The 23,070-nt window shown below is 46.9% G+C and overlaps 7 protein-coding genes and 5 non-coding genes across 12 annotated transcripts; 8 read left to right on the top strand and 4 right to left on the bottom strand.

Moving 5' to 3' along the window:
* Positions 1-533: 533 nt before the first annotated feature.
* Positions 534-3,295, top strand: schA (serine/threonine protein kinase SCH9; the record flags this gene model as incomplete). The annotated part of the gene is made up of 2 exons (XM_001818908.3): positions 534-1,804; positions 1,873-3,295. The coding sequence occupies 2 exons, from the start codon at positions 534-536 to the stop codon at positions 3,293-3,295; spliced, it is 2,694 nt and encodes an 897-aa protein (XP_001818960.3).
* Positions 3,296-4,752: 1,457 nt separating this feature from the next.
* Positions 4,753-5,606, top strand: AO090001000438 (uncharacterized protein; the record flags this gene model as incomplete). Its single annotated transcript, XM_023234554.1, has 3 exons — positions 4,753-4,883; positions 5,130-5,432; positions 5,543-5,606. 3 exons carry the CDS (start codon positions 4,753-4,755, stop codon positions 5,604-5,606), a joined length of 498 nt encoding a protein of 165 aa, XP_023089665.1.
* A 446-nt stretch (positions 5,607-6,052) lies between these two features.
* AO090001t00011 lies at positions 6,053-6,142 on the top strand. The gene has a single exon. It is a non-coding gene; the product is annotated as a tRNA-Pro (tRNA).
* A 955-nt stretch (positions 6,143-7,097) lies between these two features.
* On the top strand, positions 7,098-7,189 carry AO090001t00010. The gene has a single exon. It is a non-coding gene; the product is annotated as a tRNA-Pro (tRNA).
* A 927-nt stretch (positions 7,190-8,116) lies between these two features.
* On the bottom strand, positions 8,117-8,208 carry AO090001t00009. Its single transcript has one exon. It is a non-coding gene; the product is annotated as a tRNA-Pro (tRNA).
* A 402-nt stretch (positions 8,209-8,610) lies between these two features.
* AO090001t00008 lies at positions 8,611-8,700 on the top strand. Its single transcript has one exon. It is a non-coding gene; the product is annotated as a tRNA-Pro (tRNA).
* Positions 8,701-11,645: 2,945 nt separating this feature from the next.
* AO090001000437 (uncharacterized protein) lies at positions 11,646-13,508 on the top strand (the record flags this gene model as incomplete). Its single annotated transcript, XM_001818906.3, has 1 exon — positions 11,646-13,508. The coding sequence occupies one exon, from the start codon at positions 11,646-11,648 to the stop codon at positions 13,506-13,508; it is 1,863 nt and encodes a 620-aa protein (XP_001818958.3).
* Positions 13,509-14,103: 595 nt separating this feature from the next.
* Positions 14,104-15,298, top strand: AO090001000436 (uncharacterized protein; the record flags this gene model as incomplete). Its single annotated transcript, XM_023234553.1, has 4 exons — positions 14,104-14,137; positions 14,231-14,274; positions 14,409-14,457; positions 14,997-15,298. The coding sequence occupies 4 exons, from the start codon at positions 14,104-14,106 to the stop codon at positions 15,296-15,298; spliced, it is 429 nt and encodes a 142-aa protein (XP_023089664.1).
* A 646-nt stretch (positions 15,299-15,944) lies between these two features.
* Positions 15,945-16,403, bottom strand: AO090001000435 (uncharacterized protein; the record flags this gene model as incomplete). The annotated part of the gene is made up of 1 exon (XM_023234552.1): positions 15,945-16,403. One exon carries the CDS (start codon positions 16,401-16,403, stop codon positions 15,945-15,947), a length of 459 nt encoding a protein of 152 aa, XP_023089663.1.
* A 765-nt stretch (positions 16,404-17,168) lies between these two features.
* On the top strand, positions 17,169-17,249 carry AO090001t00007. The gene has a single exon. It is a non-coding gene; the product is annotated as a tRNA-Leu (tRNA).
* Positions 17,250-18,420: 1,171 nt separating this feature from the next.
* AO090001000434 (proteasome regulatory particle base subunit RPT5) lies at positions 18,421-20,030 on the bottom strand (the record flags this gene model as incomplete). The annotated part of the gene is made up of 3 exons (XM_023234550.1): positions 18,421-19,079; positions 19,141-19,556; positions 19,630-20,030. The coding sequence occupies 3 exons, from the start codon at positions 20,028-20,030 to the stop codon at positions 18,421-18,423; spliced, it is 1,476 nt and encodes a 491-aa protein (XP_023089662.1).
* A 414-nt stretch (positions 20,031-20,444) lies between these two features.
* Positions 20,445-21,498, bottom strand: AO090001000433 (putative trimethyllysine dioxygenase TmlH; the record flags this gene model as incomplete). Its single annotated transcript, XM_023234549.1, has 5 exons — positions 20,445-20,461; positions 20,491-20,577; positions 20,651-20,722; positions 20,784-21,194; positions 21,483-21,498. The coding sequence occupies 5 exons, from the start codon at positions 21,496-21,498 to the stop codon at positions 20,445-20,447; spliced, it is 603 nt and encodes a 200-aa protein (XP_023089661.1).
* Between the last annotated feature and the right edge of the window lie 1,572 nt (positions 21,499-23,070).

Genomic DNA, 23,070 nt, shown 5'->3' with positions numbered 1-23,070 from the left:
TGGAACATAAACCATGGCTACCACTCAAAACGGATCCGAGTTGCGTGGAGATGCTGGCTTGCTGAAAACCCAGAAGTGAGTAATTCGAGTCTCGCTCAGTCCCACCGCTGGTCTAGAATGTATCTTTTTGCAACATCGTTGAAATAAAGAACCTCGTGGTCTCTTTGTCTTGTTTGTCTTGGGTCAGGTGGCAGAAAGAAAAAAGAAAAGCGTTGTCTACCTGAAAGCCCCCATCACTGGCACCATTGCAGCGTGAGGCATTTTTGTGCTTTGCTGTCCATGTATTGTGTCGCGTTGGGTGGAAGACATTTGCGCATTCATGCCAGCCTTATCGTTGCCTTCTGGAAGAGACCTGCAGCTTGATGCAGCTTTAGCCTTCTTTCACAACTGGCCCGCTGCTGTGACTCAACTCCATGTTGGATTACAATCATGTTTCCTTTCTTGATTGAACCTCCCCATGGCATATCATCACCACCATGTCATTATTTTTGTGCTTCCTCAAGCGAATCAATGCACACTGGCGGCTTTCATCCATGGCTAACCGCTCTGTCAGCAATGGTCTACAGGACGACGACAATCAAGATCAGATCGGCTCAAACAGTCCGAGTCCGTCCGGGATGGCTACTCCACAGCCCGAGTTCTCGGATAAGCGCCAGCCTTCCATAATGCACAATTTCTTCCAGGTTGGTGCTTCCCATGGTCCGCTTTATCCTCCCAAATCACAGTTCTTTCCTTCTGAGACTGCTGCCTCCGCGCACCTGGTTCAGTCGAGCGCGTACGTCACAGGGACACAGGATGACCAAAGCACTGGTCACCATTCCTCGTCTTCGGGGTCCTTTGTCATGATGGAGCGTGACGAGGCATCGGGGATGAAGTCTTCAAATGTCGAAGCAAAGGAGATAACACCAGAGTCTTTACCTCACACGAATTTACCTACCCCCCCTTATTGCTCTGCGTCTTCCCTGCTTCAGAAAGAGTCGGAGACGGCTGAGCTAGGGTCGTCGGCCCCAGAGAAAGGGATGGGTTCCATTTTTAATGCGCTGAAGAACATTCTGTCTCCACCTGCAAGCGTTTCTCCTGAGCCTGCAGCTCGCCGTCATACCTCTCATCCAGTCTCCAGCGTCTCTGACGACCCAGTCCTTGCCACCCACTTCTCAAACCCCTCTCTTCCTCATACCTCTGACCCGATGTGTTTATCGGAAGTTCCCCTCCTCGAGCACGAGAAGCCACACATTTCTTTGTCTTCTGAGAACCTTGCGAAGCTAACTGGGAATGTGTCTGATCTTGCACGTTTAAAGAATACCCCACCGCTTACCCCGCGTGCCATGTCCAATGAAGGGTCACAGACCGATAAGCCGCCGGCTACATCGTCGCCTGAGTCGACAGAGCCAACACATCAGGCCGATGAGATGGACAAATCAACTGATGAAATTGCCGGAAAACTTGAGGAAGCGTTTCCATCTCCAGCCGAAACTCCACAACCTTCAGGGCCGCCAGTTGCTCCGATCAAGGGCAATTTGTATGTGAAAATTTCAGAAGGCCGCGGGCTTAAGCCAGGGTTTGATCCTTATGTTGTTTGCGTGTTCGAATGGAATGAGTGGATCTCGAAGAGCGCGCAGGACGAAGAAGAAGAGTCTATCGAGCGACGTCAGAAGGAGCAGGAGCAGTCTGATCGCGACGCTGGGCGGCCGATGGCCATCCCAATGAAGAGCCGGCAAAGTAGCAACAACAGCTCCCTTGATGGCCCTGATCTTAGGGGGAGGGCACCCGTGACCGATCCCCATTGGAACCATGAAGCCACCTTGTAAGCTTTTACCACCCTATATTCCTTCCCCATCATTTTAGACCACCTCATTAATGATGTAATTTCAGCGATGTCTTCGGCGATCAATCTGAAATTGATGTTTCAGTATATGACCGCAAGAACCAAGAAGCATTTCTAGGTCACGTGCGACTGTGCGTTAACCTCAAGGAAGACAACAGCCGGCTAGAAGGATGGTTCCCCTTGTCTGCTCGCGGCGCAGGTGACTCTGCAGTATCTGGTGAAATCTACATGGAAATGCGTTTTGAGCATACCGAGAAGAAACAGGTGGGCCCGGATGATTTTCAGGTTCTGAAGCTTATTGGCAAAGGCACATTCGGTCAGGTCTATCAAGTGAAGAAGAAAGACACACGCCGAATTTATGCCATGAAAGTTTTGTCGAAGAAGGTGATCATTCAGAAGAAGGAAGTTGCACATACCTTGGGAGAACGGAATATTCTGGTTCGGACCGCTATGGCTGCCTCTCCATTCATTGTCGGTCTCAAATTCTCTTTTCAAACCCCGACCGATCTCTACCTCGTTACAGACTACATGTCAGGGGGCGAACTCTTCTGGCATCTTCAAAAGGAAGGGCGGTTCCAGGAGGCCCGTGCCAAGTTCTACATCGCGGAGCTTATCTTAGCTCTTCAGCATCTCCACGAGCACGACATCGTTTACCGCGACCTGAAACCGGAAAACATCCTTCTCGACGCTAACGGTCACATCGCACTCTGTGACTTTGGATTATCCAAAGCCAATCTCGCTCAGAATGACACCACAAACACATTCTGCGGCACAACCGAGTATCTAGCACCGGAAGTTCTACTTGATGAGCAAGGATACACCAAGATGGTTGACTTCTGGTCTCTGGGTGTACTTGTCTTCGAGATGTGTTGCGGTTGGAGTCCCTTTTACGCCGAAGATACCCAGCAAATGTATAAGAATATCGCTTTCGGCAAGGTTAGGTTCCCACGAGACGCGTTAAGTACCGAGGGCAGAAACTTCGTGAAAGGCTTGCTCAACCGCAATCCGAAGCACCGGCTGGGTGCCAAGGCAGATGCCAAAGAACTCAAGGAACACCCATTTTTCCATGATGTGGATTGGGACGCTTTGTCCAAGAAGCAGGTCATCCCGCCGTTCAAACCGAAACTTAAATCCGATACGGATACTTCGAACTTCGATCCCGAGTTCACAAATGCCAACGCCACGTTAAACGACCGTGCAGCAGCAGTAGCGAATAGTTATATGCCAGCATCCACCCCGCTGTCCCCGGGTTTGCAAGCTAACTTCAAAGGCTTCACTTTCGTTAACGAGAGCTCAATTGACCATCATCTGAAGCATGAACCCACAGATCATATGGACGAGGACCCTGATACTTGGCAACGACCGCACCGCCCTGGGGGTTTTGACGATCACCGTATGACTGGTGTTCCCAAGGCTCACGAAGGCGGAGAGCCTGGAATCTTCAATGTTGATGACAATTTCGATATGTGATTATTTTGCGATGCATGATGTTGGAGTTGTGAATTTTCTGCATATATTCATATGACATGTACATGGCTTTTTTGGAACAGGCCAAAACTTGGTTTGCTTTTTTTCTGCTTGCTGCAAGTGATTCGCGACCTAGCTGTTGGTACTTTTATATTTGTGGATGTGACGAAAGAAGTTCTGTTTTTACTTCTGACTACCATCCCAATCTGGTGTTTCCGTTCTCCACCATCCGGGTAGATGGGGCAGGATATTGCTCTTGATTGAGATCTCGTAACCCCTTTGTTTTTCTTTTTTCCTTCGGGGTCTTTGGCTTATACCATCTGTGTCATTGTCTTTCTTCACCCTGCGAATATCCGACAGTTATCGTTTTCTTTTCTATTGATGGCCGGCTTGGCGTCCCTTCGGTTACGGTTAGCACGGCCTTACCAAACGCATCTTGATCCGGTCTATGGGAGATACATATCTAGTACCAGGCGCCCAGGGGATGTGTCCTTGGGAGGTGGATGTAGCGGCGTTTTGCAGGCAGCATGGCGCAGGGAGGTACTTCGATGGAGTTGTTGCATTGGGCGGAGATGCCTAGATAAATGAATTATGAAGTTTAATGCCCTGATCCGATCTAGTATATGCATTCTGTGTTCTGGGGAATCTAGTAGGGTATTTGGAATGAACTGGTTGTCACGTATTGGGCTGTTCATTCTGGACATGTCTAAAAATCTCCGCCATGCTTTTCTTGGTTTACATAGCCTTCTGAGTACGACCTCGTACTATGACATACACAGCATCATTGAGGGCATACCTCATATTCTACTGGGGCTTATTCCATGTGAAAGTGACAGAACGATGAGAACCCTGAATAGTGAATAGTAGTGGTTTCACTCCATCGAAGAATAATGGGAAGATACGAAGACTGCCAAGGATAAGGCTGAGATACCGCCAGAGATCGTCATTGTTCAATTAGACACTATCACTTGCAGTTCTGGTACTCATTCACTAGTCCTGTGAGTGTAGGGAGGAAGAAGCCCTGATTGGGTAGTGTAAGGGGAATAGTCGAACACTATTGCAATATGATCAGCGAGGATGAGGTCATAGATGGGGTTTCACTTGTGGGTTTTTTTCTCCGCTAGTAAGTTTTCTTTTCTTTTTTCCCCCCTGGTGGTGTTTAGGACTACTACTTATTCGTATCCTATTTTTGGGTGGTGGTGGATTTAAGACTGCACCCGTGTCACGAGTTCCATTCCAACCACCCCTGCATGTAAAATGGGTCTTTTTGACGGAGCCCAGAGCTTGCACTAACTGTGGGCTGATGCAAGAGGGTCACACACGGGAAACCTGCCCGCATTTTGAGTGTTTCCGCTGCCACGAGCATGGCCACATAAGTGATACCTGCCCGAACATCGAGTCCAGCTACTGTCGCAGAACAGGACACCGAAGCCAAGTGCCCCAAGCTCGAACGTAAAAGCATGGTCAACAAGGCTACAGAACAAATGAATACAGCTCCCTCTCCTCGTTGGCGAAAACGCAAGCAGGACCTTCCCGCACAGCTTCTTCCCTGTCTACCGGTTTTCGTTCATCTATGCTACCTCCACGACACGTAAAGCCTCCCCAGAATACAGTGGACCAGAGAATCGTTATGCTCCAGAGTTTAAGATTGATAAAGCACAACTTGCAGCAGTTCGGGATCTTTGTAGCCAATTGAATGAGAAGCTCCCGGTCGATTCCAGCCATCCTAGTGATGATTTAGTTCAAGATATCGAATCCAGAGAGGAAGAATTGGAAGATAATATTGGGGGAGCTGATCTTCTCGAAGGGCAAGACTTGGAAACTTCTGGAATATCAGAACCTTGACACTTGCCATCAAGACCCTAGCCGCTCTGAAGAAGCCCCATGCAGGTGCTGGTGATCGAAGCTTCACTATTGGAGATAAAACTCGAGCACAACTCTTACAAGGTCGTAAATACAACGGGAGTCGGACAAAAATGCAGGAATATTTTGTCATGACTATACATCCAAGCATTGAACTCTTCCTTCGCATCAAGGAACCTCTACAGGAAGCCTTTGTTAAAGCCGAGATTAAGCCACCCGGCCAGCGACATCCACACGTATGGGCTCAAGAAGCGCTTGCGACTGATATTGGGTCACGGTTGGCTTTTTGCGTTACGTACACAAGGGATGCCATGGAAATATCGTCCTATGTGACTTCAAATACGATCAGAGATCTCTCTAAGGTCAACTTATCTGTTCGTTGAATAGGGGGAGGAGACATTACAGACATTATGAGGCCAAGACAGTTTACTATTGTACGCGCATTGACTAAAACCTTTCCTTGGGATATCCTAAAACCCCGTCACTTTTCATATAGATAATCATATTATCTTGATCCCCGCCAAAGAGTTCGACCCACGTAAAAGTATAAATTGGATATAGTATAAAGAGTGGTTACTCCTCAGCAGCCCGAGAGTGATATATATAGTACGGAGTATAGTGTAAAACAATCTATAACTCAGAAAAGGATTAGCTCAAAGGCCTGGGCATATTAGATAATGGGCGGTCACTCCTGGAGCAGAATCTTATTAAGTTGGATCTAATTGATCTACTAATATCAAAGAACCAACTAGATAAAAATAGATCTCCCTAAAACACTGATATGGTGTAAGCGCTCCTTCGGCGTAAATTCGCGTAATAAACTATTTTCGGCGGTACGCCTTAAGCTTTTAGATTTCCCCTCATTTAGCCGTAATTCTTACGGCACACACATCAACTGCCCGGATGGTCTAGTGGTATGATTCGCGCTTAGGGTTCACCCAAAGCATTAACTGCGCGAGGTCCCCGGTTCGATCCCGGGTTCGGGCCTTCCTCCTTCTTTCTAAAGGAATCCTTTTTAAATTCTTTTGTCCTCTGTCCTTTTGTTTCGAGTGGCTCTTTTAAAGGTCGAGGGGGGGAGGGGTTCGAAGTTTTCGGCCCAGAGGCGGCTGCGAAACCTGTCAAGGGAGCGCACTCCTAATCATCACATCAATTAGACGTCCTAACCCCCTATGGTGGTGCATTCAGATCATATAGACGATTGGCCTGGTAGCTCTTCACAAGCTTCATTCATTCCAATCTACATAGTTAATCCGAGTTTTCTATACTATATAGGCTACGAAAGTCAAATATATTGTTCCATCTAGGTGTGATCGTGGCGACGCCGTACTGCTATGAAAGGGAGCTACTGGATGTAGGAGAACCTTGTAGATCCGCTAAAGTTACTACCTGGCCTAACATGTATATAAAGACCGTAGCTATCCCCCGGACCTACAGAAGGTTGGCAACTCTCAACCTCTCATAGCATACCGCTACTTGCAATCTCATAGGTCTAGCAGCATTTCACGTAATACATATAATATACATTAGTAACTCCAGCTATGAAGAATCCATTACCCTCGAATGCTATATACACTTTGCAGCTCCTCCGGTCAAGTTCAATAGAATTCTAGCATACTGCCACCATAGAGTTGACAATACAGCAGACTCACCCTATCTATTTCATACTTACCCTAGCTCACTGCCCGTTGCGCGACAAAATAAAGAAGGTGAACGGGTATACCGTATTCATGATTAAAGTAGGATAGGAGTTATAAAGAAAGAAAACATGCTTGGAGGGATAGCCAAGGTTACAATAATATCATGTACTCAATATATGATCCCCATAAAGGTGCTAGGAAAGCATGTTATGGCGACGCGTAGAGCGGAAGTCTTGATTGGTAGGTTGGAGGCTCTCAAGTCTTTCTCTCATATAGCCATAACTCAACTAGTATAAGCATCAACTGCCCGGATGGTCTAGTGGTATGATTCGCGCTTAGGGTCAACCCTGAAGCATACAATTGCGCGAGGTCCCCGGTTCGATCCCGGGTTCGGGCCTATACTTTTTGATATTTTGGATATTTTGATATTCGTTTCGCCTTTATCTGGAATGGCTGTTGCCTGAGGCAACAATTACCCGCCGCAAAGCCGGCCGCCCGACAGCGCCATCCCCCGCTAGTTTATTTCAACTTAAGGTATTTCAACTGGGAAAGGCGATAGCTAATTGGTTAGACATTTGACCGCCTACGGCTATATCTATATAAAAGTAGATCTATTATGGTCATATTGGTTTCTAATACCCCGCGAGATGAAAGTTTATACAGGCTGCAAGTATTATTGGTGAATTGCTAGGTATTTAGGGTTATCGTAAATGTGAGGGAACCGAAAGACACTATGGCTTATCAGCTCGCAAGGTATTTCAACTCACGGGGTTTCATCTCGCGAGGGATGGTATTTAGAATCCTCACGCGCAGTTCAGATTCTCAAGAGGTTCATTCTCTTAATCTCAATACAATCCGCCATACATTCCTGTGCACCTTTGATCTCCCTAGTACTGCAATCCAGAAGCCCGTTGGCCTACAGCCCTCCAGACATCCCGCCGATTAGATCGCGGTACACCGAAACAGCGCCCACAGTTATCTCATCTATGTCAAAGAAGGAAGAACTTAATAAAAGTCTATCAGAACATATTGTTATTATAATTAAGACATTCCAGATAGTTCAGCCATCTGTAACTCCATTATTATTATTGCGGCCTCAACTGCCTCCATCAGTCTTACCAAACTTATTGATTGTTGCAGTTGGCAATGTCAGGAGGGTGGGAAATCCAAAGACCGCAGGTTTATAAGCTAAAAAAACAACGGTATTCCTAGCTAGACATTTGATTAGGTGAATGAAGCTAGAAGTAGAAAAGTAGCCCTTCCTCCCGAAACCATCTCCTATCTCTCAATTCCGCTACCCTGCCACCTGCAAAAAGCATTGGTAGGCCCGAACCCGGGATCGAACCGGGGACCTCGCGCAATTGTATGCTTCAGGGTTGACCCTAAGCGCGAATCATACCACTAGACCATCCGGGCGGTGAATACTAAAGAATGTCGATAGCTCCAATAGCATCGGCCAGGCTTCTGTAAGGAGCAAGACTCGGGCTTTGCGGGTGTTGACTCTTAAACCTCGCAAGGGTCATACAGCGACAATACCTCAAGTAGACTGAATATAGTTAGCGTATCTGAATTACTCCCACAAGTACACCGTCTTTAGTATCACACTATTTCACAACCTCAACCCTTATAAGAATACTGATGCTAACAGTACAGATAATAAATAGGGGCTACCTAGGCTGATGACCTGTCAAGCAACATACAAAGACTACAAGACTATTAGTGGTGAAAGATTAAGCAGGGCTTTGGATGTCAACGCAAAGCAGGGAGATGAGATGCCCTTTCTCATGTAAACATAAATCATTGTCTGTTACATCAATTGCCCGGATGGTCTAGTGGTATGATTCGCGCTTAGGGTTCACCCAAAGCATTGACTGCGCGAGGTCCCCGGTTCGATCCCGGGTTCGGGCCTATACTTTTTTTGTATTCTCTGTATAGAATTTGAAGTTTCCTTCCTGTGCAGGATATCCTTCTTACTTTTTTCTTTGGTCTATTTCTTCGGAATGTATGAGTGGGTCCGTGTGAACACTTACGAAGGATGGGTTAGGCGGCAGGCTTATATTCATCCGATAATGGGATAAATCCCGACTTGCAGATTGAATATCGTGCTTTTTACTTTTTCTTTTTCTATTTTATTTGACCCACTCTGCCCGACTCAGGGATAGAATCCCCTCCTACTGTGTACGTACGTACTAAAAAATTTCCTTTTTCTTTCCTTTCTTTTCTTTCTTAAGTGAAACGAGGGTTCACCTTTCGCTGTTTTACGTGTGGGATTGTTATCGGACAGACTGACTACGCGGAGAAGGCTGCAGCTGCAGCTGCCCCACTTGCTCTTGAGGTAGGCCGATCTAAATAACAAGTATTACTGATTCCAGTACGGAGTAAGTGTATATATAATTTTTAGGGCAGTCGCTTGAAGGTTAGCATTGGGGATAGTCGGCGGTAGAGTAAGATGTAATGACGTCGAGTGGGTGTTAGTGTGATTTGTGCCTCGTGGGGGTTCGGATGAGTTGATTCTATCCACACAACATCATATTGTATCCGGAGTGGCCGTTGCCCATTTATTCCGATTACATCTCTATCTATGTATAATACGGGAGTTTCGGGGTGATACTTAAGTGGAAAGTGGGCACCACACTCTGTTCCGTGAAACAGCTCCAGTCGTTATTTATAGCGGTTTGAGATTGATATGTACGAGGGAAATTTATGAGCCATAACAGTATAACTCGAGTCTCGAGGCCGTCAATGGAACCGACGGACCAGGAACCATGTAGGGTCAGCCAATCCCAGAGAATACTTCAACGGCGAACCGATGGTTGGAGTTGGACCCATTCGGTAGATGGGTTGATGCCTAGGGTTCTCCGTCAGGGGTGGATGGTAGGAGGCAAATGTTGTACATAATTTCAATTGACTTTTGATTCTATTTCGAGGGATGGTGACAACCTTCCCTCCTCTATTCCTTGGGTCTCTCCAGGTATAATGCCTTGACTAATAATGTAGGAAACGAGAAAGGGGGGTTAGTGTTGGCATGACTGATTGATTGATGGATTTTACTAAGGAGCTTACACTACACTGTCCAGCGTCCACACTAAACCTATTGTAAAACCGAGGGCGCTGCGAACCGCCCCAGAAAAGGCTTAGTGCCAACTGTTCCTGACGCTAACCCTGACGGTCCACTGCCGAGCTATACCGGAAACGGCTTAGACGACGTGCTCCATTTCACGCATAACGGAGAGAATGAATGCTGCATCTCCATCTCTCTACCCCTTTCAGGGCGATCGGAACGTCGTCATCAATCGCCCGATAACCATGGATACTCATGTCGGATCGTAAGACAGCCTTCCATGGATTGAATGCAATGAAAGTGCTTTCTAACTTCACTAGCATTCTACCCGAGCGGGCTACCTGATCAGAATTAGCAGCCACCCCAATATATGTTAACCCCCTAAACAAATGCGAAGGGAGTCTCATCATTACTCCTTTGGGTTTGACTTTGCCAATCCTCTTCGTCGAGAGAACCAAACTCTCCACCCCGAACACCTTAGCCCACGGCCCTCCTCCCCTTTTGGCTCTGCTGCAGTTTCCCTGGGGGCAATCCACGCCCTAGGATTCTTCTAGTCCATTCATTCCCCCCTTGTCGTTGGTCCTGGATGACACGAGTTTCTCCGCTTTCCTCCGCAGCCTCGCGGTCATTTCTCAGCACGAGTTACAGACATGACTAGTCGGGAACACACGATCCTCATTCCCCTTGTGGGGACGATCGGCCCCCGACTGCCGTGCCATGTTCTCCTAGTTCCTGCCACTTTAAACTAAAAGGGAGAAGTGGCGTGTCCGTGGTATGTGCTCCAAAGGCTAGGTTTCCTGTTGATGCGCCCCATCCTGAACGACTTTCCTGAAGAACTGATTGGACTAGTCATTGATACGCTCTGTCCGTATTTCTTCAATCATATTGCGCGTTGGTCCCTCGTTTGCATCTTGTCTTCTTTCTGAAAATAGTGGTCTCTTTTTTCTTTCTCTTCTTGTTCCTTTTTGTTCCTTGGTTTGGGTGATTTCCCCCCCTCCTATACTACGCATTGTTTCGCATCGCTCGCTACCAAAAAATCTTAATACTGGGTCGATCTGTATCGCCTCCATACATCCTAACGGACAGCGTTCTCTCCGGTGGCCCATTCGTTCTCCACTCGACCGCTTTTTTGCCCCTTTCCCTTTTCACACGGCCCTCTTGTCTCACGGGCTTTCTCTCATCTACTACTAGATTTTGTTGACCTGGTTTTGATACCTATCAAATGCAACATACACGTTCATAATGAGTGTCGTCGCCAGTAGACCCGACAGCGCTTCTGTGCCCTATTCGCCAATCCCCCATCAAAGTCATGGTTACAAGAATCCTTATACAGTGACGGTGCAGCCGGTCTCATCTCGCACGTCATCAATTTCCTCCTTTAAATCCAACTATAGTGTGTCGACAGCCCCGACAGTGTACTCCCCAATCTCGCCTAGCCCTTCATATCACCTGTGCGATTCTGCCGCATCTCTGGATAAAATCTTGGAATCAAAGTTTAAGCGTCTGCCTCTGGACGTACTCGATAATGTCCTAAACCAACTAGAGTCGTTGCATACTAGTTCAAACCAGCAGGGATGCTTAACATGCTATCAGCGCGACTTGCATGCACTGTCTCTGACTTGCCGGACGTGGGAAAAGGTGGTTAGGCCAAAGCTGTGAGTGTGATATCTTTTCTGACCAGCGGTGGTACTCAAACTGGAGATCAAACGCTGACCAGGTGACACGATGTCTTAGTTATACTCGTATCCACATCATCGGCAACGATTCCCCAGCCCAATTGAAGAAATATCGGATGAAGCGAGGAAGCCGGTTAAAACTCCTTCGACGCACTCTCCGGGAAAGAAAATTGCTGGCCAACCTTGTCCTGGAACTTCGTGTCCCACAGATGGACCTATTGTTCACCCAAGGGAAACAGAGCACCCAATGGGAGGAGTACAGAGATTTGGTAGCATCTGTGGTTATGGTCTGCCCCAACCTGGAACGGTTGTTAGGCTTGAGTATACCGTATAACCACCAATTCGACCGGTTAACCCACGCATTATCTACACGACGAAAGCTGAAGGAACACACATGGCTTTTGGGTGAGGCAATTGACGTTTCAGAAGGATCGCCTCGCAGCACCTCCTGCCCCGGAAGTCTGGGACCCTCGCAGATGTTCGAGTTCTTAGATTATCACACCTCGTGGACAAACCTGGAAACACTGATGCTATACGGAATTAGCGAAAATAATGCTCTTGAACCGAGCATCTTTCTGCGCATGTTCAGCCTCTTACCATCGCTACGAAACCTGTGCATTGCAAATTTCGATGCAGAAGCCTTTGGGGATAGCACTTTGCTATGCTTGCCGCCATTGGAATCGTTGCGCCTGGAGAACTTGCCCGGCGTTACTGATACAGGATTATCGCAGTACACATCGCGCACTGAATCCCATTCGCTCAAGTCACTGGCCGTCGTTGAACAAAATATTGAATCCTTACTCGTGATATCGAAAATTTTAACATCCTTGCCGCAATTAGAACGGTTTAAAATCGTTCAGAATGACAAATGCCCCACGCTAAATAGCGATGGGATTATCTTCCAGCCGTTGTTCGCCTCATCTACTCTCAAATACCTTCATTGGGATGTTGCTTGTCCCAACCCCAATACTGCCCTGACAAGGCTGGATTATGCTCCATTTGTGAAGCCCCCAAAACATATCAACACACCCAATTCTCATCTCGCTCAAAGCATTCTTTCGGACGGGTTTCCTCAGCTTGAGGCGCTCCGTGCACCATCTGATATAGAGCCACCTGGTGTCCTGCAGGCTGTTTGCCAGCCCATTCCCAGAGGACAGGCTCTTCTTCAGCCCGATCGGTATAGTCTCCCTCGCAGCTCCCACGGCTCCGTTAGCACACGACCAATGGCCTTGCCGGCGGGAAATAACCTCACATCGGCTCGGATACGAGCCCAGACGTTCATCGACATGGCTGCGAAGGACACGGAAACTGGAATGAGAGTACTCGTCACTGACCATTCTGACGGTTATGTGCCGGATAATGCCTTGGAAGACATGTCAGATGACGATTTGGAGATGGACATGGACGAGTCTGTGGAATGGGATTCACCAGAGCGGCCGAGACATGATAAGTTACCTGAGAATCGCGACGGGCCTGTTACCGTGTGCGACTTTAGGATGCCCGCTTACATGGGCCGAGTGGGCAGCAGGAGGAGAGGCCAAGATGTGTCCATTCCACGGTTCATCCTGCGCCCTGATATACAGGGACAAGAAGCTGACGGCGGCCTGGTTGGCTGGAAGCACATACTGGCCTCGAACCAGTCCTTAACATACGCCGCAGGAGTCGGGGTACACTGCTTCGGAAATAAGGGCAACACCAGCCCACTCCCGGAGGAGCCTCCATCTCCTGCATCGACGACCGTCAGTCGATTTGGCTTCGGAGGCATCACTAGGAGCTCGACATTTGGTTCAAGCCCCAATACTCCCATAACGCCCTCGACACCGATGAGTCTCTCGTCGCCGACTGCACTTCCGTGGGACAAGGACACCTGCACCGGTTCCTGGAATTATAGCCATAAAAACGGCCGAGATTGGTGGTTCCACATGGAGCGGGAACGACCAGGGCATATCAAGCTCATCGACGTCAAACAGCTGTTTTAGCCAGTTAATGATTCGCGCCCCACTGAAGGGATTTCACGATTATACCACTAGTCTTACGCCCCAGACATGTCTTTCGACCGTTCTCTCTTTCCTAAAAACCAGCATGCAGGGCCCATGCGGAGATGGCGTTATGGATGGACAACAGAGGAACTCTTCTTTTTATATCTCGAATACCTTGGAAAGGTCTCCCTTCTCTTCCCTCTTAAACTCGACTTGCTTTGCGTTCACCCAGAGTGCAACGATTCCTTCTATCCTTAATATGAGCACATACAATCAGACGCGATAATCACGTCCGTCTTACTGCACATATTTTCCTTTATCTGTTTTTCTTTTTTCCTTATCTCGTTGATACAAGGCGCATTTACCGGATAATGACGGAAATAATCCAGGACACGGTTGTTTGATAGGGTGGTTCTCAGTTATATCTTCTTGACTATACCTTGTAGTCTTTCGCTTCTTTTCTTTGTCCTGATCTTGCTACTCGATGAGAAGCTGTACATTGCCATCTGTATGTATGTACATGGACCAGACCACTACTGCAGGTCTACTATAATGCTTAGTGTTATTACGAGTAATATGTGACTGATTGGTCTTCATGAATCTCGACTATAAATACTCTTCTACAAATCGTAAATTTCTAAAGATATGCCCTGCGATTTGCACTTTCTTTTTAACTTTGATCTTTGAGGAAAGCTGACGATCTTATTCAAATTCATGTAAAGGTGTCATCGGTGGACAGGGCATCCGCCTTGAGCTGCCTTATCCAGTACTGTGATCCTTAAACTAGGCAACACCCAATTAAGATATTGTTACCCTATTAGAGCTGAGCTGTATTTCTAACTAATGTGTGTCGTTGACCTGCTTTAGTAATCTGAAGAAAAGCAACTGTGTCGGGAAAAGAGACGTAAATCTACTGTCAAGCCTGTTTCCTGTTATTCGCGTATTAAGCGTGAGGTCTTCCAGTGCATATCTGATACTGTTTTGTACGGGACTATCGCTCAGGTCATGTGGAGGTTTTTGGTAGTGGGCAATTTATTTAGTTGGACCTGTGATACGCATAAATCATGATTCGTGGTCAATAATTGAAACACTGACAACCTCAACACAACGAATAAAAAAAAGAAAAGATTTCGCAGTCATGAATATATCTGAAAGCAGACCAATCTCACAGCACTACAGGGTAATTGATTCCGATTATGACATTATTCTCCTCGTGACACCGAACGACAACGTCGTCAAACCAGAAGACTGAGCCAAAGGCCACCCCATTCAAAGCTTGATCAAAACATCTTACTCTCGCATCTAAGTACTTTAGAGGGAGGCTGAACTCGCCATGGTCTGAAGGGGAGGAGCTCAGACAGAAGGGAATAGTCGAGTTGAATATACCCGACACAGACCCAGAGGCATTTGGGATTGTTCTTAACCTGATGCATTGCCGTACCACAATGGTCCCTCGCGAAGTTGAACTACCCCTGTTAACCGGAATAGCCGTCGTGGTCGACTACCTTGACTGCCGAGAAGCTCTTGGGCTGTATCCAGAGTCATGGGTAAACAAATCAAGGAACTCTGTCCCCGGCATCTTTTGTGCAGATGCCACAAATTGGGGTTTCATCTCCTACGTCTTTGGCGATGCGAATATTTTTTCATCGACAACTCAATTAGCGCAACAGCAAGGTCTTGATATGTTCGATTCAACAAATTTGGGGGTAATCATCAAGGCAATAAAGTCCCGTGGTCTTCTATCACGCGCTGAAAATGCACCATTTCCAGGATACTTGACTGCAATTTAGAGTTCCCGAAAATTGCAGTATGCGAAAAGTGCCCGAATGCCTTTTATCGACTAACAAATACAGTAGTATCGATCAGAGTACCAGGTGGAAACCGAAAGCGCTTCAGAATCCCTCAGTGGGCTTAGTATTCCGATCCGTAACGACAATGACCTATGTACTTCGAAGCGCAATAACTTAATCCAAGTCAAATACACGTCCGCTAGAGTCTCTTCTTGGGGTCGGGACTTAATAAAAGGGGCAGCAGGACAATAATCAACCCAGGAGGCCTTTTAGATTTTAGCTTTGTTGAGCGAGCACTCGAGATTCTAAAAGTCAGAATCAGAACCAGAATCATTCAGATGAAGAAATGAAAAACTAATACCCATTAAAAGAAGCATTATCCTCGCGACTAGAATGATGACGCCGAGCGTTAAGGACCTGATGGGTATCCATCAGTCTGACTACATACACGAAGTCGAGCTATCCCATATCTGCCGGGGATATCTTGCGCAGCCCCTCAACATGTTGGTCCGGTAACCAATCCTAAAGTCTGCATTTTCCATCCCCTGGACCCCTAGTGCTGCGAACCAGGCGCAGGGCCATATACTCTGCTAGACGGGGTATGACAACCTATTTTGCAGCTTTATTGCCACGGGGCTTCTCAGGCTCATTGCTGTCTGCTCTTGTGCGCTTTGCAGTAAATGGTATTTTCTTGGACTGTGAAACCGTCATCAAGGATATAGGCACCGCCCAGGAAGAGTTTCAAGTCCTCGGCAACAGCGATATTTTTTAGGTTGATATAGATATGTCGTCTGCATCGGGTTTTCAGAGTATCAAGTGTAGCACCATCTAGCCAGTCAACCAAGCTGTTTGCTTTGAATATAGCTTCCAGAGAATTTTGCGGTGATTTAAAATAGAGAACTTTCTGAACTCCCTTTCCATCCTTCAAAGTTACCCGAAAAGCTAAACGGGATGCTGGGTCGTCCGTTAATCTAGATATAACAAAGGCATTAGAATGTTGTTTTCCAAGTGGTGCGATCTTGGCTTGAACTATAATCCCATCCTTAATACCTCTGGTGTAGTAGCCCTCAATCTCAATCCAATTAACAGAATGAACGTTTAGCATAATACCATTTATTTCGCGACGTTCTTTATTCCTGTGGTTGGAATACCAATCATACCCATGATAAAGGCGCCCGTTTAGTAGGCTCACCTGTGTCTTGATCTCTAGTTGTGTCAGCTCTCCGTAGGCGGGATCACGGTGACTTGTAGACGTCCACTTCCTGGTGCTAGTATCCCTGGCACACCTTGGCCCTCCAGACCGCAGTGTTTGCAAAATGGTCCATGTGGATTATATATCTTCACTGATTGGAAAGTCGCTCTGCAAAATGTTGTTATAGAATAGTAACCATTCTTGGTGTTACTGCAAGAAAGTAGTCCTTCCGAGTGATGTAGGATAGGGGGTGACAACAAGACAAACTCCAAAGATGATAGATAGAGGAGCTAGAGATTAAGGGGAAGTAAGAGCCTTGATGGAGAGGAGCCAGTGGTGACCGGAGAATCAAGCTCATGAGGCACTCCATGCCTATATTACTATGTTATTGTTGCTAGATTTGCTATACTGGTTAGAGTACCAGGCAGGTTGGCACCCTAGTCGGTAGCATGCCAGATATTCTGCGCAAAGATGATCTTGTTCTGTTACCCTACTCGATCTGCGTGTGTATCCCCTGCTACAACAGAACAAGCAGTTCTTGTTTATTGAACAACTCCTTTGATAGTTAGCTGTCTTAAGTCGACGAGGGGCATTAATGTATGTTATAAAATAAAAAACTTTTCTTATAATTATTTATACGAATACTTATTATTATTATTTAATATTAATGAAACTTTCGGTGGGTTGTCCGAGTGGTTAAGGAGCTGGCCTTAAGATCCAGTGGCATTTGCTTCGCGCGTTCGAACCGCGCACCCACCATCATTTTTTAATTTTTTGATCCACTTTTATAAAACAAGGGATATTCAAAGCCTTATATAGACAACCACACCTACAGGGTGTACCACCACGGCTTAACTTTCTCTCTCCCTTTCCCCTGTGTGAGGAAGACTAGCGGAATAAAATTCACTTATTCGCTGGATTTACTTTCAGTATTCCTGTATAAACCAGGGTCCTAGGTACAGATAGTATGTATTGGCATAGCGCAAGAACAAATATACACCGTGTCCATGGCCGTTCCGCAAGCAGGATACAAAGCAAATATGGTTAGATTACAGATCTTCCCAATAGTGTATAACCCTCACTTGCTCATTCTCTGTCTTTACGATAAGTTACCTCTATTATAGAAGGTTGGGCTACCATGTCGACTGCACATCACCCAGGTCATGTTCTTGTATAGTTTGGTATGTCATTAGCCCTGTGCTCGCTTTTCCATGGCTCTTGGCCTCCGCAAAAGCCTTAGACCAATTAGATGGGAGTATGAAAGAGAGGAAAATGAAAAGGCAAAGATGCGAATCGAATCTCATTGACTTAATGTTGGATTGTCCCTGTTCTCCCCTTCACGTTAACTGGAAGAGCCGGCTTGCGAGATGATCAACGTATGAAACCTAAATACCTTGGTCCGCCATGCTAAGCTATTCGTGCTAGTCTGAGGTGGCTTTACATATGAGAACTATGGTTGGGCAACCATTGGATATTCGCTAGGAACCCTCTTCGCATTCAGCTCTATGCCTGCTCTAGTCTAGACTAGTAGGTTTATACTTATACGGAACTACACAGTTTAGCTCCAAGGCGGCTACTCTATGTATAAGTAGTAACTGAATTCTAGCAGATTATCTATACCACCATTGACTATCAATATTCCCTTTGTGGCAGAAGCAGGAGATTTCTCCACGGGGTTACTCTGTCATAGAACGATGAGATAAATGGCCAACAAACCCTAATGTAATTATGTTTATTTATCTAGACCATTGACCGACCAAAAACAGGACAGGACATGCTAAATGTTTCGAAATTGACTTTCGTTGGGAACCGATACGTGGATACATGGCATAAGAGGAAGAGGCAAGGCCCGAGAGAGACAGACAGAAACTAAAAAGATGATACGATCGTGAAGGGAAATGAAAATTCTTAGGTCTAACATAACAGTACATTAGACGTAGATGCCCATGTTGGTATCCTTCTTCTTAGCTTGTACTTCCGCGATAGCATCGACGTAGTTTTCGTGTCCGACCTTGCTCATTCCCTTCCGGAGAGCGATCATACCGGCCTCGACGCAGACAGCTTTGAGTTGGGCACCGCCGAATTCATCCGTGCTGCGGGCCAGTTCGGCCCAGTTCACGCTGTCGTCTACAGCCATCTTGCGGGAGTGGATCTGCAGGATGTTGGCGCGGGCTTCCTCGTTAGGGAGGGGGAACTCGATCTTGCGGTCCAGACGGCCGGAACGGAGGAGAGCAGGGTCCAGGACGTCGACACGGTTGGTGGCAGCCAGAACCTTAATGCGGTCGTCGGAGGCGAAACCGTCCAACTGATTGAGGAGTTCCAGCATGGTTCGTTGCACCTCGCGGTCACCGGACTTTTCAGAATCGAAACGTTTTGTGCCAACTGCGTCGAGTTCGTCGATGAAGATGATCGAGGGCGCCTTCTCCTTGGCGAGGGCGAAGCAGTCGCGGACGAGTTTGGCTCCGTCACCAATGAACATCTGCACCAGTTGGGGACCCGCGAGTTTGAGGAAGGTAGCGTTTGTCTCTGCGGCACAGGCTCGGGCGAGGAGGGTCTTTCCGGTACCGGGGGGACCGTACATCAGAGCACCTAGAGAGTATGAGTATTGGTATATTCCTTGAACGGGCTGGACGGCAAGAGGGTCATTTACCTTTCGGTGCCTTGATGCCGAGCTTCTTAAACCGTTCGGCCTCCTTCATCGGCCATACTATAGCTTCGACAATTTCTTCAATCTGCTTATCCAGACCTCCAATATCTGTGTACTTCTCCGTTGGCTTTTCGTCGACCTCCATGGCCTTCACTCGGTTATCATATTCGGCGGGTAATGTATCGAGGACGAGATATGAATCCTTATTTACACCAATGAGATCACCGGGCTTGAGCTTCTCATGATCTACCAGACCAATGAGGGGGAGATAGATGGTTTGACGGGTCGAGGTTTTGATGACAGCAGACTTGCCGACTCGAGTAGCATCGAGGTCGATGTTGGCACCCTCTTCCGCGGCTTCAGCCTCGACGTCCAAATCCAACAATTCAACCACATTTCCGACAAGATATGGTAGTTGTCTAGAGAAGAGAATGTTAATAGAAATGTCCCGACATACAATAACACAATGACATATGCCGCGACAGTCCAGACCCTACCCCCTCGCCACCATGGGTAATGCGACCCAGCCAGCTTCGAAAGAAGGGAATGGGAGACCCAGCATATCCCAGAACCCCGTACCTGTTATTTTCGATCTTCTCTTGATTATCTTTGACCTTTTCTCTCATGGTACTCTGTTCGTGCGTCAACCGTTGATATTCACTCTTCATTATACGCATTTCGTTCTCCAGCATCCGCCGTCGCTTGACGATGTCCGCTGTGCTCGATTGTAGAATATCATCGTCCAAGAGGTCCTCTTCGTCGTCCTTCTTATCAGCGTCTTTCATGTCAGCGTCTCCGTCTCCGGAGGGCTTCCTGCCGTTGCCGTCGCCATCTTGGGGCTTCTTCTCTCTCTCTTCACGGTCAAGGTCGTCGAGATCCTCTAAGGTAGACATGACGGTAGGTAAGAATTAATTATGCGGGTGAGAGCAAGATGAGAGATAGATAAGTATTCTAGGAGGGAATGAGAGGGGGAACGGCGGTGATGCGTTACGGGATGGGTCTTGCGGGAAGAGAGTGAGAGCTGTTGAGCTCCGGACCAAACAACGTCAGCTGCTGGGTGCCTATCACGTGATACACTGACAAATGCCTTGCCTGTTGGTGCCTCAGGTCATGAATGGTATAGTTCGCATCCTACACGATGGTACCATTTGAATTGTGCAAATTCCCCATCCTTTTCTTCTTCGCTTAAATCAAGGCATATACATTGCCTTCAAGTATACATTCCCCATATACCGCAGAATATGTACAACTACCCACTCTCCATGCACAACTCCCGGCAGAGCGTAGAAGCAAGTTGCCGAAGACTCCTATATACCGATTCCCCCTACAGGAAGAAGTTAGGGTTGTCCATACTTCTCGAAAAGTTACCTATGTTGTTCAGGATCTTCTCTCTGCCGAACCTCAAGAGGCGATAACGCGAAACGAAGTCATCGCTGTTAACTGAGCGGGGTTAGCATGTTCTAGCAAGGAATCGTTGCACCTTACGGATCTCTATGAGGTTGGTACTACTTACTATATCCACCACACATCCTCCGCTTTCCGGTGAATTCGGAGCGACCATGAAGCATCCTCCAGTTGTCGAAGACTAAGACAATCAGTCAAATCCTACACCTCCTGGAGAAGATCGTGTCCAAACCAATACTTACTAAGTGCTGTTCCTGGCTCTAGCTGGGTCCATATCTGCATTTTCTCACGTGTGACGATATCGTTGAAGTGCCGGGCTGCATTGTACCATCTATTCTGCTGTTCCAAGCTCCAATCCTTTTTAGCCGCCCGATCATAGTTGTTCCAGCGGATTTGGTACAGGTAATTGAACTGCGGGTGGATCCTGAAAATGGGCATTTGCTCTGCAGGCTGGATGCAGGTATTTTCATTGCCGCTTGAATGGAACGGCTGTGGCGTTGCTGCTAGCAATTGGTAGTTCTCTGGATTCTCTTCTCGCAGGACTTCTGCAGCCGAAAAGCCATCGACAAGTAAGCTCGCGCCTCCATCACCGTCGGTATGTGACAATAAATGAAACAGTTGAAGCCGTGCCGGGTCAGTGAAATACGTGTTATCTGTATGTGCACCAAGAAACTCAGTGGTATACGCAGTATCCTTGAACGTTAAATCGGCCGTAAAATCCCAAAAGCCACCTTTGCTTAATCAGAACAAAAACTCGAGAGCATATTTTGTACCAGATAGAAGGTTTTACCATAGTGAGTATGTCTAATAAAAGCAATTCTCTCCAGGAGGGTTTGGGTTGATTCCGGGTCAACGGGTACACCCTTGACGAAGCAGAAGCCGTGGAGGTACTTTATAGCGGTTAGATAGTGATCTAAACAAAAGGAGTAGCGAAAACGTACAATTTTTTGAAGCCATTCACGCAAGCCCTCGTCACTAGACATGACATCTTCATATAAGACTGTTGGGTAAGAGATACTCTCAGGATTGTGGGCGATAAACTTTCTGCACAAGAGTGTCAGTATAATGCAACTTAATATCTAAAAGAGTACATTTACCTCATTTTGTTATCTGGGCGTGACTCGTTAACAACACAACTGTCAAAAGTCGCAAAATTGTTTAGCCAATGGACTGGGTAGAGAGCCTGGTGGCCATCAGACCCTTCCATGCGGTTAGCTCTGGTAGCCAGGACAAGAGAATGGGAGGCATACACTGTACTTTAACGATTTCCCCCTCGTAGGTGATTTTCTCCGGGTTCACATCAGGTGGTATCTAAGCGAAGGAGGACTGTCAATATATAATGATCTCTCAGCGCCCTGGACTGGAAACTTACGGAGAAAGTGTCCACGCTTCGTTGTCTTGTATCTGGATGGACACACTTTGAACACTGGCAATTGTCTCTGATATCGGAGATAGTCGAATAAGTATTCTTAGCTCGTCCTCTAGCGTGTTCATACATACCGAAGCCAAAATCGTCCGCTACATGGAGCGTTAACTGGTGGTAGCCTTTCCACAACAGGAAAACAGAGGATACTCTTTTAATTACTTACAATTCAGAAGTTGTCTCGCCCGAGGTTCTCATCACAGTAGGCTGATCTCTATATTCTGCAGAAGTGAATGGGTATACGATCTGGTAAGGTGCTGGTCTCTCTGGCTTAGCGGCCGGACGCGATGGCTTTGCAGAAGATGGCTTCGCAGAGGACGATTCCGCAGAGAACAGTTCTGCAGGGGATGAGTCCACAGGAGAAAAATCCGGTTCTGCGGCAAAAGGCTTCGCCAGAGTTGACTTCGCCCTTCTCACCATGGGGGAGACGACATGACCGCGGGAGAGCGGAAGCCAAGGTCTGAGACCTTTCGAGAGACTCAGAGAGCCAGCAGCCTGAAAGACATTAATCACTTCTTTCGGCTATCTTTGTTTTATAACAAAGTATCTATGTTTCACTCACAAATCGTTTAAGCTTTGGAATGCAAGGCGGGTATGCACTGTCGATCTATTAGCATACTTAAACAATCCTGTGCCACGGAGAGCATTTTACCCAGCAAACGGAGAGGATCCCAGAGCTTTGCGAGATAAAAGCCTACTCATTTTGAATACTACGTTTTATCAATGTCGCGAAGGGATGTCGACGAGGTTGAGTTTGGCATCAGCCAACCCCAGCCTCTCCGCAACTGTCATCTTGGCTGTCACGTGTCAGTCACAACGACCATAGACGATGAAACTTGATTCCTAATTATATCTACATAGAATAGTTTTCAAACTGTATTTTACTCAAAAAATATAAAATATCCTTACTAAGAAAGAAATACTGGATATTAAGAGGCTGTTGTTTACAGTGGAGATAATAAATAGTGGCTACCTAGGCTGATAACCTGTCAAGCAACATACAAAGACTACAAGGGTCAGGGGTAGTAACTAAGTGCCCAAGTAGTATTCAGAGATGATGAAAGATGCTTTAGAGATGTCAACCTCGGGTGAAGCAGGAGGGTAAA

Source organism: Aspergillus oryzae, chromosome 2, assembly GCF_000184455.2.
Source record: "Aspergillus oryzae RIB40 DNA, chromosome 2".
Taxonomy (NCBI): domain Eukaryota; kingdom Fungi; phylum Ascomycota; class Eurotiomycetes; order Eurotiales; family Aspergillaceae; genus Aspergillus; species Aspergillus oryzae.
Note: the sequence above shows the minus strand (reverse complement) of the source record. Positions and strands in the feature narration are given on the sequence as shown.